Source organism: Micropterus dolomieu, linkage group LG21 (assembly GCF_021292245.1).
Source record: "Micropterus dolomieu isolate WLL.071019.BEF.003 ecotype Adirondacks linkage group LG21, ASM2129224v1, whole genome shotgun sequence".
In the NCBI taxonomy this organism is placed as follows: Eukaryota; Metazoa; Chordata; class Actinopteri; order Centrarchiformes; family Centrarchidae; genus Micropterus; species Micropterus dolomieu.
This window is the reverse complement of record NC_060170.1, coordinates 11,712,033-11,732,167: the sequence shown is the minus strand read 5'-3', so window position 1 is coordinate 11,732,167 and position 20,135 is coordinate 11,712,033. Positions and strand designations below refer to the sequence as shown.

General features: G+C 41.3%; 1 protein-coding gene and 1 long non-coding RNA gene across 3 annotated transcripts in view; one reads left to right on the top strand and one right to left on the bottom strand.

Annotated features, from left to right (window-relative positions):
* nos1 (nitric oxide synthase 1 (neuronal)) overlaps nucleotides 1-20,135 on the bottom strand; it is a 38,170-nt gene that overhangs the window by 3,224 nt on the left and 14,811 nt on the right. For both annotated transcript variants that reach the window (XM_046035472.1, XM_046035471.1), the window contains 24 exons: nucleotides 17,997-18,142; nucleotides 17,623-17,785; nucleotides 17,285-17,376; nucleotides 15,774-15,915; nucleotides 15,558-15,697; nucleotides 14,415-14,589; nucleotides 13,797-13,898; nucleotides 13,297-13,491; nucleotides 12,726-12,811; nucleotides 11,767-11,911; nucleotides 10,763-10,867; nucleotides 10,627-10,685; nucleotides 10,393-10,509; nucleotides 9,602-9,776; nucleotides 9,126-9,264; nucleotides 8,370-8,448; nucleotides 8,048-8,241; nucleotides 6,469-6,638; nucleotides 4,971-5,181; nucleotides 3,910-3,997; nucleotides 3,034-3,155; nucleotides 2,597-2,745; nucleotides 2,017-2,211; nucleotides 618-736 (listed from right to left, as the gene is read on the bottom strand). In XM_046035472.1, coding sequence (XP_045891428.1) covers nucleotides 618-736; nucleotides 2,017-2,211; nucleotides 2,597-2,745; nucleotides 3,034-3,155; nucleotides 3,910-3,997; nucleotides 4,971-5,181; nucleotides 6,469-6,638; nucleotides 8,048-8,241; nucleotides 8,370-8,448; nucleotides 9,126-9,264; nucleotides 9,602-9,776; nucleotides 10,393-10,509; nucleotides 10,627-10,685; nucleotides 10,763-10,867; nucleotides 11,767-11,911; nucleotides 12,726-12,811; nucleotides 13,297-13,491; nucleotides 13,797-13,898; nucleotides 14,415-14,589; nucleotides 15,558-15,697; nucleotides 15,774-15,915; nucleotides 17,285-17,376; nucleotides 17,623-17,785; nucleotides 17,997-18,142 — 3,308 coding nt within the window. The remainder of the gene's footprint in view (nucleotides 1-617; nucleotides 737-2,016; nucleotides 2,212-2,596; nucleotides 2,746-3,033; nucleotides 3,156-3,909; nucleotides 3,998-4,970; nucleotides 5,182-6,468; nucleotides 6,639-8,047; nucleotides 8,242-8,369; nucleotides 8,449-9,125; nucleotides 9,265-9,601; nucleotides 9,777-10,392; nucleotides 10,510-10,626; nucleotides 10,686-10,762; nucleotides 10,868-11,766; nucleotides 11,912-12,725; nucleotides 12,812-13,296; nucleotides 13,492-13,796; nucleotides 13,899-14,414; nucleotides 14,590-15,557; nucleotides 15,698-15,773; nucleotides 15,916-17,284; nucleotides 17,377-17,622; nucleotides 17,786-17,996; nucleotides 18,143-20,135) is intronic.
* Nucleotides 534-2,396, top strand: LOC123960619. The gene is made up of 5 exons (XR_006822553.1): nucleotides 534-771; nucleotides 1,125-1,253; nucleotides 1,561-1,604; nucleotides 1,682-1,724; nucleotides 1,845-2,396. It is a non-coding gene; the product is annotated as an uncharacterized LOC123960619 (long non-coding RNA).

Here is a 20,135-nt window from a genome sequence, read left to right as displayed (position 1 = left end):
CTCTGGTATTCTCACTGGCTGCGATAAATCTCAATGAGCTGAGCCAAAACACTTTATAAAATATGAGCTAACCAGCTGGCAAATTTGAGCGGCAAAGAAAGATCTCTGGTAAAATGAATAAAAAATTGAAAAAACACATCATAGATCTCAGACATCCCACGCAGTTCAGCGGTGTTGCAGACGAGACAAGTGAATGATCCTGGTTTTAGTTTTTGTTTGTAGACACTAGACATTACCTCCTAAAATCCACTGACTAGTAATGAACAGATGAAGGAGGGAAGAATGAATGAAGGAATAAATAAATGTGAGGTATTCTGGTTTCATTTGGTGAATGAGGTGCTTTGTTTTCAAACAAACTCGGTCATAAAGCATATGAAGAAGATTGCCATGAAATTTACTAAGCATATTCATATTGGTAAAACGATAACCCCTTCTGGTTAATGACCCTTTCTTCTGGAGGCCTTTCTTCTAGTGTTGACATTTGAAAAGTTCAGGAGAACTGCTATTATTTGGCCAACCCATTGAGGTTTAACTCAACCAGTGAGATGGTTTTCTCCTCACAGTCCAGACCGGCTTTGGAAAAGGGATGTGTGTTTTTATAACTGCAAACCACTTACTCATCTGAGTCCTTTTTGCTCTCCTCAATGTAGGCGATGGACTCCGAACGAAGCCGGTTGGTGACCTCATAGGTACGCAGGGTGACACCAAAGATGTCCTCATGATAGCGGTTCTCATCCTGGATTCAGGTGAAAGACAAAACGGGAGGAAAATGTGAGATGGAAATATCATGATCCACCTGTGTTTCCCATTGGTTTCCCCTTTTCCCTGGTGTCTGTCTGTCTGTCTGTCTCTGTGTGTGCGCGCGTGTGTACGTACACGGCTGGGCATATCTGACTTGCTGGCATCTGGCTCTCTTCCACACCAGCTCCTAATCATCTCATCAACTCTGCTGTTCAAGTACTCCTGTTCTCCTGCCACTCATCGCCAGATTGTTTCTGAGTACCTCGTGGTATCACACCCTCTCGGCCCAGAAACCTTTTGTGACTTTGATACTGTCTAGTACCTTTCGAATTGCTGTTTTGCTAATGTCACCGTTTCTCTGTGCTCCTGTGCCTCATCTCTAGTGTCTCCCGTGCTATACACCACTCTACACCCTACCCCTCAGACTGCCACCATTCCACTACGCCTCTTCAGTCTGCCTGCCTGCCTCCTGCCATCATCAGCCATGCTCGCCTAGCCTCACCTGTGTTCAGGTGTTTTAAATACCTTTACGAGTCTGTGCCTGCTCTTGGGTCCGCTCCGAACTAAAACCTAACAGGATATTGCTTTATTCATCATTCATTTCTTTGAAATCAGCTTCATCATTCATTGTTATATTCACAACAATGAATGATGAAGCTCAAAGAAACTGAGAGAAAAAGTAGAATATAAACGTACAAATCTTGAAAAATATCCAGCATGGCCTTCTTCTGTATGAGCATGCAAGAAAATGTGTGATGGTTTCAGATTTCTTAGTTGTGTGTGTTTTTTGTTTTTTTTGGCACATTATTTTCTACGCAGGAATGATTTTGGATTTTCTCCATCTACTATTGCACTATAAAATGGTGAGACTTTGCATTATGATGAGACATTTGATGTATACTGACTGTGTTAAGATGCCTGCAGTCATTGCATTTTACAGATTCACTGACAGTGCTGATTCAGTCCATTTGTATTCTACCCAGGTGAGTGTGTTAATTGTATGCGTGGTTTTCACCCCTAAATTCACAAATTAAAATAAGCCTGTAGGGGTGTTTAACGTTTACTTTTTCAAGAGATACCGACTCACGTCTATTTTTCAACAGCTTCAAAACCTTGCCTGTTTAACTGGGGGATGATTGCATTGCTCAATGGCACCTCTGCAACGGTGGAGAGCACTTCACACTACCACTACACCAAGCGTTTCAGTGTTGTTTAATGGTGAACATCATGAAGACAATGCTGTACAATGAACTGCACTGTTTCCCTCGCTCTTACCCGGAGCTTGCTGATGAAGAAGCCAGCATCCTCTAGGCTCATGTTGCCCTCCTGTTTGATGATATGCTGGACAGTCTTGAGAACATCTCCGGCCATTGTAACATCCCCACACACATAGATGTGTCCTCCCTCCTCCTTCAGGCACTGGTACACCGTCTCTGACAGCTGCTCGCGCAGTGCATCCTGTACATATTTCTGTCAGAGAGGCAGAGGAGGAATGATGTGTGCATGAAGAAGTCAAGTGTGAAAAAACAGTAGGAAAGGAAACAATGTGAAAAAACAGAGTCAGGAGACCACTAACATATAGGGGAATAAAATAAAATGGGGTAGAATTTGTAAACTGAAAGCAAGCTGAAAGATTGTTGGTGTGTCCAGGTACTTTCCAGGTCCAGGTATATTCAGTTCTATTTAAACTCAAGGGAGACACAGATGGACCAAGACGACAGCAAAAAAAGCTAATAAAACAGATAAAAACCGCACAGTAGAAAAAGTGTGTTTTCATTTGACGTTTTTATATCTCAGCAGTCCAAAGACAGTTGTGACAAGCTGACTCATCCAGTTATGGACAGTTGAGTGCTACCTTTGGTTTGCCGGGTTCTCTGGAATAGGCTGTGTAGAGCTCCTTGAACACGTCTTTGTTTTTGGCCTGGATGGTCTCCTCCTTGTAGATGTGGTCCATCTCAGACTGCCGACAACCAAACACCAGGATCATGGGGCATGACTCAATTCCTAAAGGTGGCAGGCAGAATTACGTGGTTGCTTTGAATTGTGGTGTTTTGTATATCATCAAAATCTCAGACAGGGATTTAATTCTAATAAAACTTAAAGGCACATATGACGGAATTTAAACTGGAAGAACACATTTATTAGTTTGTCATGGATTTTCTTATAATCAGCCATCAAACTGAAGATTCTGTCTGTATGTTCATGTGAAGCGGAGGAAATCCACTGCAAAGCCCCCTTTATGAGGTAGCAATAAATACATATTTAAAGGAATGAGAAAAAAAAATAACCAACCTTTGTGTTCAAGCTCGTATAGTCTCTGTTGCCAGAAGCTTCTGAAAGGGGCAATACCTGTTCCTGGACCCACCAGGATACAAGGTGCTTGGTTGTCTTTGGGAAGCTGGAATGAAGGAGCACTAAAACATTGCAACAGACAAAAAAATATAATTAGTGAAAAATGTATCCTAAAAGTGACCACAAAGCTTGTGAAATTCACTTACAGGAACAGTTTTGACTATTTGGGAAACATGCTTATTCACATTCTTGCAAACATTTAGATGATTAGATTAATACCACTCATCTCTGTATGCTAAATAGGAAGCTAACTTCGTCAGTAAAGCTTAGTTCAAAGACTAATAACAACTACTGCCTATCAGCTCCTCTGAAGCTCACTAGTTAGAACGTTACCCCGTTTTTCTAGTGGAAAACTGACAAATTGCTGTTTTTGGGGGTTTTGTGCTAGGCTTTGTTGGTCCGCAACCAGTGGAGACACCAGGAAGTTACTAGGTGCAACTAAGAAATAGTCTGGCACATAACCTGTGGTAAAAATAGTAATATGCTGTTTTTTTTTTGTTTTTTTTACAGACTAAACAAACAAATGACATAAAATGTTTATGGTAATTGGTGAGCTTTTGAGGTGCTGGTTGGCGGATTTTGCCATCTCTGGTCAGAGCCCAGCTAGCTCTTTCCTGGTTTCCAGTCTTTGTGCTAAGCTAAGTTAGCCAGCTGCTGGTGGTAGCTTCATATTTATTGTATATACAGATATAAGCGTGATTTCAATCTCATCGAATTCTCTGCAAGATAGCAAATGAAGTTATTTCACAAATTGTCAATGTTTTCCTTTAACATGCCACAATCCTAAGTCAGTCTACAAAACACTGTAATATTTACCTGCGCACAAAACACGGCACCATTTCCCCCTTCTCTATCCTGTTGAGCCACGATGAACACACTCCATGGTGGATAGGTCCCTCTCCATCTGAAAGGGATGAAGAATTTTACGTGTTTCTCTCCCCACCACCTCCCACTCTCTTAAGGTACACAAACAAACAGGAGAATATGGCCCTAACATGTTTTTCAAGGCTAGGGCCATTCCTTTCTCTCCTTCTAAAGGGAAATTACAGTGATTTAATCGTTGCTGTTTGCTTAAGTACACATTACATGTGAGAGAAAATAGTAGGGATAGCATCTGGTAATGTTTGCTGACTACTTGACAGGCTGGGAGTATAGATGTTAATTGCTATGGTGGAGATGTAACAACCTTCTGATATACTTTGCAAGACTAACACTGCACATTGAAACCTAAATAGCATTACATATACTCTCAGACAGACTTGTATACCTGTTGTGTTTGTGTCCATATCTCTAAATATAATCTGTAGAAATTTAAAAATCTTCCCAAGGTGTTTCTAAATCTATGTTTCTTGTAATTACAGTTGCTGTCTGGCTGCCCTGTAAAGCACCCTGGCTTTCCAAGATAACTTAGAATCAATTTTCTTTGAGCCATCCGAGGGTTTTCATAGAGGCTTAGTCATTTGACTTTGTCAAATGACTAGGCTGCAACCTTAAAAGACAGCCACAGTGTAGTGCCTTTTATTCATGACATAAACTGAACAGAAGTAAAATGTATATGTATAGAGGTTATGTAGTTTGGGGTTAGGGGTTCAAATAATAACTGCTAAAGACAATATACTACAAACCACAGTGCATGATTGAGTTTACTTTGTATTTTTACTTAAATATGAAGAAGGCCATACACATTCCAGAAAATAAAAAGATCAGTTTCAGACCCTCAAAAACCTAATGGGAGCATTAATGTCCATATGACCAGAACACCTGTGGCTACACCTACACAGCCTTCAAATCCTTGGAGAGATGTTAGCTAATGCTGAGCTTGGTAAGAGCAGCTCTTGAACTGAAAAAGAAGCCCCAAATGAGTAGTAGGTCCTTACCTCTGGCACGGTAAGAGACAACAGCGACGGTGAGGTGGATTTCTCCTGGGTGTAGGTCTGGAGAGGAGCTGATGGAGTAGTAGCGAGGCTGCAGCAAGGGAAGCTGGGTGAGCAGCAGAGTGGAGGGCATCTGGATGGAGGGAAACTCCTCCAGCACCTCCACCAGTGTCGGATTATTGTACCACTTCCACTCCTCATACTCCTGCAAGCCCTGTGATGTCAAGGAGAAAGACAAGATGAGATAAAAGTACAGGTAGATGTTTATTGGATTTAATGTCTGTCTTGGTAAGTTGGTTTTGCAAATATAACTGGTAAAAAACAAAAGAGGATGGTTTCCTCTTTTAAGTCTGTAAACATTTCTGACTTGAGAGCAGGAGGCAGCCACATGCAGAGCCATTAACTGCCCAACTGTTTTTGTGTGTCATCACTGACATTTGGATGTGATGAATTTAGAGCACTGTCACCAGGCTAAAAAACACTGATATGTTCCCAACTTTTGCTTTGTTCTCATGCTGCTAATGAGCAACACAGTGCCCATTTAGAAGCCTGGTGCGGTCTCCATTCTGAGCCTGAAGCACTATTTGAAGCGCTGTACAATTAGCAAAATTTCAACAGCAAAGGAGGTTTGGGGCCTGGGTTTCTCAATGTTGATCCACAGATGGGGTTGTGGGACTTTTCAGAAACTGATAGTTTCATTCAGATATTGGTAATAACTTTCTTTTAATATTTTTGTTCTATCAATTCCCTATTTCATGCTTTTGAAAACAGATAATAAAAACAAATGAGAGCTTGACAGTTCTGTAAAAAAACATAAAAAACAAAAAGGGGATTAGAAAAGTTTGAGAGACCCTGCATTAGTCCTGATATTTAGCGAATACAAAAAAAAAAAGAAAACAAACGATCTGCAGTGCTGATTCTACTGTTCTGTTTCATTTTCTAAATTCAGAAGCCTTCCATCTTTTCCTCTCGCTTTGGTGACAATGATTCGATGTATGAGCATATGAGTCACTGCTTGGCCTCTGCCAGCCCTTTCCACACATTGACAAAAATGGAGAGTGAATTGTGGGAGGCACTGCAAGGAGGGAATGGCTCTGGGTTAGAACGATCAACGGCTTTAATTTGGCGCCAGCTGACTCCTACTGTACACATTTCCATTAGTGCAAAGTGCATCTAATTGGCTTTCAGACACAGAAAACTATATCCCATATTTTGATAGCAAACATGATGAATGTGTTGATTATTGTTGTGCCTTAAACACATGGTGACTTTTTCTGTAACTGTGCTATGAAATGTGTTCTAATAAAAAGTGAAAAAAAAATGCCTGCATACATTTGGCTGTGAACTGGAAGGAGAGAGTATATTTTGGGATATAGCCTACGCACATACATCTCAAATCCCTCATGAGTCTGTCACGAACCAAGCTAAGCTCTCTGCGAAGCAGCAGCTCAATAATTCTAAAGGTCAGTGTTAATGGTAACGCATTCACAAGTGAATTTACCTTACTGAGGATCTCTAGTTTCTTTTTCTGTTTCTCATCGGTTGCCAGAGCAGCAAACTGCTGTAGCAGCACTGGGCTCGGTGGGGTGGTGATGTCCAGGAAGTACTGGTAGGCCTGGAAGATTGTGCACGGAGGGATACGAGGATCATTTGTCCAGTTACTGATTACCCCTGCAGAAGAAGGTTAAAGGTAAATTAATTCATATTTTATGTAAACAGCAGATCAAATTACTTTGTGTAACGTGAAAGGGAATGCTCATGGAAATAAAACGATAGATAATTATCTCCACTCTCTACAGTTCCCCACAGCTCTAAGGAGTGTTTTGGTTTCTTATAGCTCTTTGTTTATTTTTTCTGGCCTGCAAACTCTTATAAACCTCCCCTGCAGGTGCAGCAGGCAGCCATTTCTACTGAAAAAGCATTGATAAACCCACAACCAACTCCTGACAAACAGGATCATTTGGTGCTTGGCAGGTTGGCAGAGACCAAAACAGAGCTAAGAGGACACTAGGTATTGGACTTGCATCTGTCAAGTGGCCAGAAACAACTCCAAATGAAAGCGAATTTTGCTCTGTGTCTGTTGAATGTGTAAATAGGACATTGTTTCCTAGCTTGTTCTCCACAACACCTTTATAAAAAGGTGATAATATGTCAGTCTTGTGTTAACAGTTACACTCTGGCCCGCTGCCCCGTAGTAGCCCAAAACATTTTTTTAATGTTTAAACTCCACCTGTCATATTAGCTAAAAGACAATTTCACCAGATTTGCAACGTAAGATAATTTCCTGTTTTATTGACACTAAACTAATCAAAACTCTATACTTGCCACCCCTGGAGCTTACAAGAGCCCTGCTCATGGATTGCTTTTGTGGAGCAGGCCCCTGAATCACAAAGAGGTGCTGCACTAGCCAAAATTATATTTTAAAAAGTAAAAAACTTAACAAATGATTGAGATTACACTGTAACATAGTATAACAGTTTTAAGCAGATATTTTGAAGTTATTTATTAATAATGCATTTGTCAACAACTACAAATCCTCATATTACACATTGTTATCTAATGATATGGATTTTCGAAACATATTTGGACATCTTTAAACTTACTTGGTTATTTATGTGTAAAATGGTTAATAAATGCTTTTACACAATTTGCCCAAAAAACTATTATGGAGCAGTTATGCTGTCAAAAGACTCAAATTATCCATGCTGATGACCTAGCATAGTATGAAAGTAGGAAGTTTATTAAGTCATTTACCAAGAATGGATTTATCTGTCAAGGTAAAGTTTGATGAAGTACACATACTGTGTTTAAGAAACACCTTGCTTCACAGTCACAGTGAAATTCACACTCAAGTCACCCAGTGTAACCACAACTGTTTGCCAATATGCAGCTTCACTGAAAGATTTCTGGGCATATATACCTTGCTAAAGTGTGACTTCATGTTGTCTGTTGGCAGGAGAGAATGTTTCTTATTCATGTTTTGATTTTGACATTCTGCCCAGATATCAAATTGCAACCCTCCTGATTGCACGCCTACTGTATTCGTAAAGTAGCGTGGCGTTGCTAATAGCATCACCCACCGAGGGCAGTGTTCCTCTCCTCCAGGAACTCCACTTTGACAATTTGATTGACAGGTGGAGCATCCTCCAGTTTATCTATGAGAGCCGTCACCAGGTCCTCGTGGTTGCCAGGGAAGATGCCCAAATGGTCACCGGGCTGGTAGCTCAGTCTGTCGTGGTCGTTTGTGTGGAGCCGCACAAATATGGTGGAGCGACTGTAAAAGAGATCAGAGATTTGGGGAACAACACTTCACCATTTTCAGTCTGTTCAGACAAAAAAAAAGACAAATATGTGACTTAGTTCTTTCCTGTAAAAGTGTTTCATGTGTCACTCCATACTTACTTGGATTTTGAAGTTTGTAGGTTTTGAGATTCCAGCATCTTTGCTCCATAAACCTTCTTCTTGTGAATGCTGTATAATGCTGTTGGCAGACATAAATTAAACTATATCACATACATTTACTTTATTTAGAGACTTAGATAAAATGTTTATCTATAAACCCGATTTGCTTTTCAAGTTCATCATTATGGGAAATACCAATGCTTATGCACCTGTAAGAAATTTCTACTGTTTCGTCCATCCCACATATAGCAGAGGGTGGGGTAAATAACAGAAATGCCTCTATGTATAATGCAATACAGTTCAACAGCACCACAATGATCATTTTGGAGGATGCAGTTTAAGTTAAATTTACTATCTTAATAGTCATTTACAATTATTGGATGCTGTCTAGCCTCAACCCTTGTTCACAATATTTCTCATTTAAAATGCTATAATTTACTAAATGAATGCATGCAAATTATGATACAGACCACTGGTCTATTTCAGACCCGATCCAACATTTAGACACTAGAACTCGAGACCTCTATATCTAGGGCAGAAAGGGCTTGAAATCTTATTGCATTATCATTTTTCTTTCCAAAAACAGAGTCACAAATCTCCAGGTGATTTAACGGATGAGTCACTGGTCTTGATCAATAACATTACCATTCCTGCACAGATATATTACAGTCATTTTGTGTTTATTAGCGCTTATTTCCCCATTAATATCAAGATGCCAACAGTTCATTACTCACTTCCAATAGGATTATTCTTTACCTTCTGTGAGGGCTGGGGCCTCGGCTGTGTACGTCAAACGGAACTTGCTCTTCTTCCAGCTGCGGACATTGCTGATCAAGGAGTCGTTGGCCTTTTCGATGTTTACATCATCGCCGACACAGAACACATCACAGGCAGCCTTGATATGTAACAACACAGTCACAGTAAATAAGACCATTATTCAAAGCTCCCTTTCATACCTACACAGGAATGACAAAGGATTTGGAAAATAATCGATCCGCCAGTAGGCCTCTGCCAGCTCAAGGTCTCGTATGGCCAAAACTATTACCTTGACTGTTGTGGTTGCACAGAAAACAGGGGACCATATTAACATCAAAACCAAGTCTTGAGAAGTAACCAACATGCCAATCATCAATTAAAGACAAAAACGGTGTGCCAATTTCAAGCACACCAGACCATTATGATTGACAAGTTAACTAAACCAAGCCCAGAGGGTCTTAGCCCAAGAAACCAACCTTAAAAACCTTCTTGGCCCAGGTTCTGAATGACTCCTCCTGGCCACACAGCTCATCTCCTTCTCCCATGCGTAGGATGCGCTCCCCTCCCAGCTCTTCAAACAGTGTGTCCACAGCGTGGGCAAAGGCGCAGAAGTGTGGGTAGGCCCTGGAGCCAAGGCCAAACACTGAGAACCTAAACAGAGAGAGACGAATAGAGAGGTAGGTAGTGTTAAAACAGCAAAACACCAACCAAGACAATCGCAAACCACCACCAGAGAGCTCACATTAGAGAAGTCCTGTCTCAAAACACACGAAACAGCTGACGTATTTCTGAATACTTATCCTGCTTTGTTTTAGATAGATGTGAACATGAAATAGGGCACTTCTGTCAGAACTGGTGCCGTGTACTAAGGCAGGAACAGATTTCAGGACCCAATTGCATACTAAAATACAACAGGCTGTAAAAGCAGAGGATATAGTTATTGTCCCAAATAAATCCAAACAAAGAAATCCCACAAAAGTAAAGTGATGAGGGGTTAAATACCAGGGGCGACCGAGATTTTTCAGCAGCAGCCCTTAAATTGTGGAATGCGCTATCTCCACAGGTCAAATTGGCCTCAACCCTCGAATATTTTAAATCCCGTCTTAACTCACTTGTATTCCCTGGCTTTTAACCCAGCATGAGAACTGTGTGGTCTTATGTTGTTTTATGTGTTCTGTGTTTTTATGTTTTATTTCTTGTCCAGCACTTTGTAAATCTTTGTTTTTTAAAATGTGCTAAATAAATAAAATGGATTGGGGTTTTTTACCTGACGTTGGCGAGAGGTCCGGTACTCTCAAAGTTAATCTTGGCTTCTGGCTCATCACTGGAGGACTTGCGGGTGTCAGAGTAGGAGGACACGCTGTTGAAACGGACCTTGTAACTCCTGGACAGGAGGCAAAAGCAGAGAGATGAGGCACATGGATGTATAACTCAAGGGACACAAAAGATGGAAACTGCCATGTACGAATACAAACACAGGCAAGTCGGGGACAAAACTCACTTTCTATCTTCAGTATTTGATGTTGGGTGGCGCATCTCCATTAAGGCAGCTCCAAATTTCTACAGTAACCAAAGAAAGGCTATTAGTAACGTGTGCACATGTCCTGTTCTTAATTAACTGTTGATATATAACATACCTCTCCATTTTCAGGTGGATCACCATTGCCAAACGTGCTGGTCACCACTAACACCAGCGTCTCATGCTCCAGATCCACCACATCATACTCATCCATTGACATGACCTGCAGATATCACAGAAGAAGAGCGTCATAATGATGACTCTTAACCACCACTTCCATGGTGCAGTCTTTGTCTCACTCTAGTCTCCTTTACTCACGCTCCACATGAAGGATAACTTGAGCATGTAAATTAAGACTGAACACACAGCCGTTGGCTGAGGAGGAGGTTGTAATGACCACTCTGTCCTCGCCTCTAACAAGATGATAATATGCTGCTGCCGCCACACAACGAGCATCCATGATGCACACCACTCAACATGATGGTGTTTGTCTGCCACGGAACACACTTGCATTACACATGCACACACACACAACCAAAGGCGTGAGGCGAAAACAGGCGTTAGCCCCACATCAATGACGATTTGCCCCGGGTGTTTGCATCTGCCCTGCGATCCACCGACACCCACTTCAGCGGAACACATATCCACACACTTGCAAGCACAAATCTCTTCCTGTATGATTGATCCCACTGGGAAAACGGGAAGGGAAAATAAGACATGACCTGGAGCAAAAGCACGCAGTGCATGATTGAGAGCAGCGTGTTTAGTTTTTTCTAACCAGATTTGCACAGCCAGAGGCACTTCAGGATCTTGTGTTAAACTACTGCACTGCTCAACGCTTCAGTGGTTAAATCTTTCCTCTGACCCGCGGCACTTTGCTTCATAAGAGAAGAAGGAAATGTGACAAAAGACAAATTTTCTTCTTCTACACTCTCATTGAGTGTACACAACTGGCATCAGCTTGGCTTAGTCAGTCAGAGAGCGGGGGGCGGGGTTCTGGAGGGATATTGGATGGAGTGATGTCTCTGAATTCCTCCTTTTTCCAATTCGACGTCCATATTTTGATACATAAGCTCGTGTTCAACTTTCGGATAAGATGATGCAATGTGGGAGCAAGCGTACCTTTGCGTCAAATGCGTGCTTGAAGATTTCACAGAGAGTTTTGGCATACTCTTGCGATTTGCCCGTCTCTGTGGCAAACAGGATTGTTGCTTTCACCCTCTTGGCCATGGCCTGGCCCATGAGCTTAGCCGAAAACTTGACTGCCCTGCAGAGGCGCACACAGAGAGAGACAGAGACAGAGACACAGAGAGACAGAGAGAGAGAGAGAGAGAGAGAATGAGATGCACAGAAAAATACAGGACAAGGAATCGTATCATTACATTCATTCATTTAGCTGATGCTTTTATCCAAAGCAACTTACAATTGCTTTATATGTCAGAGGTCGCACACCTCTGGAGCAACTAGGGGTTAAGTGTCTTGCTCAGGGACACATTGGTGTCTCACAGTGGATTCGAACCCGGGTCTCTCATACCAAAGGCATGTGTCTTATCCACTGCTCCGTCACCACCCCTTCATCCAAGGACTAGTGATCTAAAAAGGTCACAGTTTGAAATCTATAATTCTCTGCCAAGACCAGTCGACTCCCTCGTGTCGATATTAAGGGTAGTGTGGCTCACTTCAGCAGGCATTGTGTCAAGGTAGCGGATAGGTGACAATCGTGATTACCTAGCTTGTCATATCCTCGAGGCAATTATATTAATAGCAGAACATACGCATGCACGAGTGCATGCATACATAAACAACACACTGACAAAGCTTTGATTACTCCCTGAGGGGTTGATTGGATGAATTTCACTGCTGAGTACACCAGCTTTCTTCCCATGTGTCTAACTTTTGTCAGGAAAGTGATTACTTGTTTGGCCTTAGATTATCATACACACATCCTACAGTATATTATCTTTGACATTTGAGCAATTTAGCCTTGACTCTATAAATAAAGAAGAAATCAAATTAATCCCTAATTAGCAAAACCTAGCATGGTTTACTTCTTTCTTCTTTCCGTGTGACTGCACACTCACTTGGCAAGCTTCTTGAATCCGATGGCTCTTTTCTTTGTGGGCGTCCCATTGACTCCTTTCCACACATGGGTATTCCAGGCATCAGCCTTTAGTACATAGGAAAAAATAATAGAGTTCAGAGGCTGTCTAAAGTTAAAATCCATTCAAAGATACTGATATATCACCTGGGATATCCAGTGTATTCTAGGAGTGACTCGGTATAAAGAGCTGCAATTCACTATTCATTTAACTATATGCGCCATCCTTTAATGTGCCTGGTCTACTTGTATTCCAGGTATTGATTTCTAACTTTAATTTACGTTAATACCTTCCTTAATATAGTTTGGCAGCCAAGCAGTTTGTAAACATGAGCGCATGTCTATAATTGTGTTGGTGCCCTCTGCCAAAAACACAACATCGCATAAATTGCATTACAGTCTGTTGAAGCTAATGTCAGTGCAGATATTATTATGTTAGCCTGTTTTTTTTTTGGTGGTTTCAGCCTGTGGGAAAAGCTTAAGCTATAAAGGAACTATAAGCACTTGATGATTTAGATTTTCAGATTAGATTTTTTTGTATACCTCCCCCTCACCTGGTACTCAAAGGAAGGAGTGAGGCGGTAGTTGAGCATTTCTTGGTGGAAAACCGGTGTGATACTTCCCGACATGGGAGGCACAATCCACACCCAGTCTCCAGGACAGCCACCTCGCACCCGATACTCATTCTCCATGTGCTTCATGAAGGACTCTGTGGCTGAGTGATGGTCTACTATGGTCACTTTGCATGACTAAAAATAGGGGACACAAACAATTAACTAATTTATGTATTTTCTCTGCTACTTCACTAAATCACAGTACTTACAGCATTGAAGTTGCAAAATGTAGTTTTCTCGATCAAAGTTGAGAGAGTCATTTCAGAACCAAATGATATATTTTTCAATTACAGTTAGTGATACTTTTAAAATTTTTAATTTGTTTGCAAATGTCTTGGTTGGTTTACATCTAACAGTGGATGCAACACATTTGACATTCAGTCACTTCTGTTTCTGATGCCGTATTCATTTAAATGAACAATGTATTAAGATGTACCTACCTGGAAGCTGTAGAGAACAGCAATGTTGATCTCCACCAGTGCCTTGTCTTTCCAAAGGGAGGAAGTCTTCCTGGTGTCTAAGTCCATCTTGTTAGCAACCTCCTACATAATGTAGAAAGAACATTTCTAATGTGAAAGTCACAGTGCTGATTGGTACAGTTGCTGAAATGCTTTTTTCCTGTCTTGACTTGTGACTAAACAAATGCAAAGATAGTAGATTGTCCTAATTATACACTGTATCAAAGAGAATTTAATTTCCACTAAAATCTTTGGAAATTTTGGTGCGAAATGCTACGGAATAGCTTATGATTCCATTTGCCTCTCCGCATACAAATAAAATAGATACATAGATAAGTAAATACATATTTTGGCATAATATTAAAATGAACACTGTATAATTTATACTAAGAGAGTTTGTGACAAAGTACAAGGAGGCTTTATTTCTTGTCAAGTGCTGTTAATCAGCTTTCTCCTCGGTGTGCACAATTAGAAGAATGGCATTTTGATTGGGTTATTTGGTGACAACACATGCTTCTCTCCGCACAAGGCTTCTGTCAATCCGTGCCTCTGATTCTTCACCCATTTCCAATGGACTCGTATTTTGGCACAACACACTACCTCCAGAATGTTGTAGCGTGAGGTGTCGCAGAAGTCCCTCACGCCAATCTCTGTGCCCATGTACCAGCCGCTGAAGGGGCAGCCAGTGAACTCCAGGCCACCGATCTCTAGCATCATGTTGGAGACCGCCGGGAGGCCGTACCACTTTAGTTCCAGGTCCTTGAACCACTCGTACCTGGGTAGACCAAACAGGGGAATTGCGGGTGGGAGCAGCAGCTATTTCAGCTAACTCAATTTGCACAGTCACACACACTATAATAATTTGTGACTCTCTGTTTGAGCATGGATACAGTATTTACCCTCAGACACATATCATAAAAAAGGAGTGCAGCCAAAAGCAGCATTAACACAACGAAACCACTTTTGACAGCTTTTCAGTGCTGGACAGAGAAGGCAAGACCTCAATCTACCTCCCACCACTCATTCCTTGCACCCTCTAGGGGGACTGATAGCATTGCTTTCAGTATATTATTTGCAGAGCTGGGTCTAATCTCGTGTAATGATGAGAATCTGTTGGTGGTCGCAGCCTGTGCCAAGCTGCTGCCAGAGCTGATGGCCAGTTGATGCAGGGTATGGAGCAAGAGATGCCAATTTGGGGGGAGTCTGGCAGAGAGATCAGTGTGTCAAGGGATTCTGAAATGCTCTCTGTAGCGTGTAGCGATGTAGTGGTAGCTCTGTGTGCATCTGTGTCTGCATGTGTGAAAACCAGTGTAACAGTAATACCCAATTTATTACTGTGATTATGGGTATTCAATACAGAAGTTTAATACTTAAGATCTCAAGGGCATTATGGCTTTTGTAGAGTAGCTACCAATGTAAGAAAAGTTTCCTTACAAGTAAAATAAACACACAAGAATAAAAAGCAGGAGGAAGCTTGAAACCTCACTAACAAGCCCCATGGTTACCACAAAAGCTAGAATATAAACAGATAAAGCATAGCTAGCTGTGCTTTCTGGGAATAGTCAGCACAGTTGGAATGTGACGATAACCCAATCAGACATCTTGGCATAAAAGTACCCCATTGTTTAAGAGGTGTTGTTGAGATGTGTGAGTAGGTGGATGTCTTTTTGCGCAACCCCCTCTGTTATTGTGTTGCTACATTCTGTATATTTTGTGCATGCTTAGAGAAAAGGCATAACTCACTTTGGGTGTGTGATCGGCACCTCCAGGACGAGGTCCTCCGGGATCTCAAACAGCTCAGGGTCATTTCCATTGGCTTGTAGCAGGAGGGGCAGGACATCAAAACGACCCTTAGGAGGTTTCCATCCCAGCTGCAAGCAGATCTAGTGACCAACGGCAACATGTGAGCTTTTTTTGCAGCTTTACCTCACTGATTCAAAAATACAGCTCTTTGTGTACCTCAGTAAATTCAACATTGGCAGGATCTCCAATGATACGTCCATCAGGTTGTTTGTAGCCTGCATAACGAATCAGCTGAGTATTCCACACTCGGAAGTCACGGTTGCTAGCTACTCTCTGTGGAAATATAGTGATGGCTGACCTGGGAAAAAAAAATAAATTAAAAAAAATAAAGGATTGCGTGCTGATCTCTGTACATACAAGCATTAGATAGTGTATATGAATATTTATGTACATTAATTGACAAGATTGCAAACAGATGGTTGGCATTGTGCATGTAATCTGCCCAAAGGCATGTTCAACTATGTTATATTGAAGGACTCCTAGCAGGGCCTAAGCTTAGCTACCTTTGGTCTGTTCTACATCCCAGTGGTGTTTTAATGCCATGACCGGGTAAAAGTGTTAATACTGCTAAGCCGGTTGTAAGTCGCTCACGAGGGAGAGCAGCTGGTGTGAATCTGGGCCAGTTGTGCTAGCAGTCTACATCTGCAGGAAACAGTCTCTCAGCTTGGCTTCGGAAACTAGTATGGGCAGGGTATAACGTAATAACTGGTGGTTGGGTTATTTGATTTCCAAAAGGAAGTAGAAATAGTGCTTATTTTTTTGTTGTAGAAGTATTGTGTAGTCTGATATTGATATTATAAATCAGTTATAAAATCAGTTATAAGCCATTTTAAATATGGTTTCCAGGTTGTGAAAACTCCCTTTGACTAGTTAGATTTTTACACAATAATCTTAGTTTTAACAAATGTTTACTGCAGTGTTGATATAACATAATTTCCCCATGAAATCCACCACTTTAAAAAAAACTGCCGGAAGTCTTGTTTCTTCCATCACTTTAGGACCTTTCCTTAAAGTGCATTTATATTTTGGGAACATTCACAATCATCTCTGTTTTTGCAATATTGACAGGTGACTTTGGATAAGCAAAACTGTTCCAAAACTATTGCAACAGCAGTATATGTCTATTTGTGGGTGTTTATTTATGTTGAAGTGATCCAGGCTGAGCGAGTTGGAGCCTGGATGTTGTGCTGGCTCTTATAAACATGTGTATCCGAGCGGTCCTTCCGAAGGCCAGGCTAAGCGTAGTAATGAGTCAGAAACTATCCATCATCCAAGAAGCAAATATGAGGTGTCACATGTGATTAGGACTTGGCAGAAAGTGAGCGAGCGAGCGCTGTGCAGGTCTGACAAATGACTGCTTGTTAGCACTGCTTGTCGCCTCACCGACAGGGCAATGATCAGTGCCGAGACACTGACAGATAGACAGGCGGCAGATAGTGTCCGAGACAGTGTTAAGAGACGGAGCGCACACTGACAGATGGGACAGTGGGTCAAGTCAGGGTAATCAGAGATGGAGAGTGGTGATGACATACATGAGCAACAGATGGGGACAGGAAAAAGTGTAGTCAGAATAACACAAGCAGAGCTGAACAAAAGGAAACAATAGTTGTAAAGAAACAAGACTTGGGTAAATAGCTGAGCAGTGTGTGTGTGTGTTTTGTTTTTACCTCAGGTTGCCTTTGTTGGTGGCATACTTGATGTGGTTACAGATGTAGTTGTACATTCCATGAGCTGTTGTGCAGTCTCTAGCGTCAAAAACCTAGAAGGCAAATGTGAAAATGAAAACTCATAGCCAGATTTATGCACTTGTGAAGTGTTAAATATACAATAAATATAAAGCTAAACAAGTGACTGAACCAAAAGTGATATACTATGTCTCTTGGATATTATGTATAGAATCTTGAAAACTTTACTCCACATTATTTATCAAAATGTAAAAAAAGATTGTAAAGAGTATAAAGCATTACTAGTCCCATACTGTGATTTTAGGCATACTGTATATTACCTGTAGTTTGGACCACTGGATCCTCCCTACACACCGGGCAGCATTCCTCCAGGCATGCTTGGCTCCATAAATCAGTTCATTGTCTTTCAGCTGGTAAGTTCCTGAAGCTTCAATCTCCTTGGTCACCTCCTCCAGCCTGTCCACATGGGCCTTGGAGCCATTCCTGTAGGCAGAACAGGTCCACAGGCACAATAGAATGAGAGATCATCAAGAGGTATTGTACGAAAATTGTGCCGTTTCGTAAGGATCCCTTGTAGTTCTACACAAATAAAGATACACATTTTAACAGGGGACATTAACAGGACAGACACACCTGCATTGCCTGTTACACAGGCATGGGTGGATTCTTCGTGTAACTGTTCGGCTGTGTTTACCTTTTGATGGAGGTGTAGTACTGGTCTATGAAGTCTTTGGCCAGTGGAAGAAGCAACTCTTTGTTTCTGGCCTCTTCTGGCTTGCGGACATAGTGGTTGGGCATCATCACAGAGCCGATGCACACATTTTCAGAGCAGACTGTCCTCTGAAAGATACATAACCCAACAGATGAGGGGTTGAATTCTGCTTTTAGTTTTTTTTTTTTTTTTCCTTCAGTGCCAAAATGATGACTGTACAATTATCTGGTAAAATATCTGCAAATAAAATAAGATACCATGTTGGACTGTAATTCTTCAATTGGACAAAGAATTCTTCAACATATTTCAACGGACTTCAGCGCTCTATTCACTCACAAGTCAGTTTCTGCATCCATCTCTTTGATGCGATTGAATGCAATGCATGAGAAGCATGGTTCTCTTAATTAACAAAAGGCAGAGCTATCACATTACCTTCTCTATTCATTTTAAAGTAACCGGCTAAGCCTTGATTCTGCTTGATTTGAAACAGGCCTGGGAAATGCTTGATTTATGCTTGGAATAATTAAGAAAACCATTCTCAATCTAATTGTCTTAAACTTTTCTTGTTCCCCTTTTAACTAAACTTGTTGAGTCAACAATAATCAGTACAATTATTTTGCCCGCTGAAAGAAGGTGACACTCTCAGGGTGCCAACTCCATGTAAAATAGATTCACCTTATCCTTTCTTACCAAAGAACCCTATTAACATTAAATTAAGAGCTTCTCTTAACCCCTGATGGAGATTTTCCCTATAGGTAAATATCTCTCTCACTACTTTTACCAGGATAAAAGACAAAAGGTGTCATTGTGGCCTTGCATATTTCAATATGCAAGGCGAAAAGGCCATTGGTAGATCACTTCCATCGGCACTGAAAGGTTTTCAAGTTAACTCAAAGTTCCAGTTATATCATTATATGTTCCACATGGTTAAAATTCTCAGTATGGAAATTGCTCACACATGGCTGGCATGCATGATATTGAATAAATAAGGTCAGTGAGTATCCTTCCATTAAGAGGAGACAGAATATAAGAAACCAGACAGAAAATTTGCTCATAGCTGAGAGCAACCTTGTGCGGTCAGTTTAATATGATTAGAGCTGAAGTCAGCTGTCACTTTTTGCCTAAATTCCTTCACCAGCTTGGAGAGAGATTGAATGGCAAGAGCGGATGACCGAAACGATAACGCAGGCGTGCAGTCAAAGAGGAAATTTGACAATGACCCCAGAGCTGCTAAAATTGGCTTGTTACACTGAACCACACACTTGCACTGTCCAAACACTAATGACGTGGACCGGCAGTCTGTCCAAAATAAATTTCTGTGCGTGTCCCTTGTCCCAAATCCAACCCTCACTCTCTGTTGAACAAGACAACAAACACACCCTTGCAGCCAGTCAAAACTAAGGAAAATGGAAAAGGAAATTGAGTGATAATCTGAAAAAGTGAAAGAAAACAAAGATGAAAATAAAAGGAATAATTTCAAAGAAAGGAGGCTAAAAAAAGATAACTGACAACGAGAGACCGCAGTGACAGAAAAACATTAACTGTAAGAGGTAACTGAGTAAAAGGGGGAAATGGATGAATAGAGCAGGGAGTGTTAAAAATAAAACAAAGGAATCACTTGTGCTCCAGCACGTCCGCTCATCATACCGCTCTGGGCATTCATGCCAGCCAGCTGTCCTTTTCGAAAAAGATGGATCATCCTTGAATACAGCAGCGTCTGTGATATATAATAAATCTGAAGATGCTACTACAGGCCATTCATTGGAATGCACAGCCTGTCCGATAAGTCACCGAAGTAATTAGGCTGCTGTTTGCAGTTTGCGAATGGCTGCAGCGTTTTTGGGGTGAATGCTTAAACAGTGGGGTTCACCTTGTGCTTGCTGCCTTGTACTGACTTACTAACTAGGAGGAAGAAACTGCATGAGAAAAATGGAGAAAATAGATGAACAGAGCAACTGATAGATTAACGGGGATGAAAATGCACAACAGAAATCCCTTTTCTTACCAATTTGGATATAGCTCACACTTTGTAATTTTACCCTCAAACTGTGTTTGAAAATGACCTTATTTAGCTTTCTGAAGCCATCATGGGGGTGGAGACTACCCCCCCCCCCCCCCCCA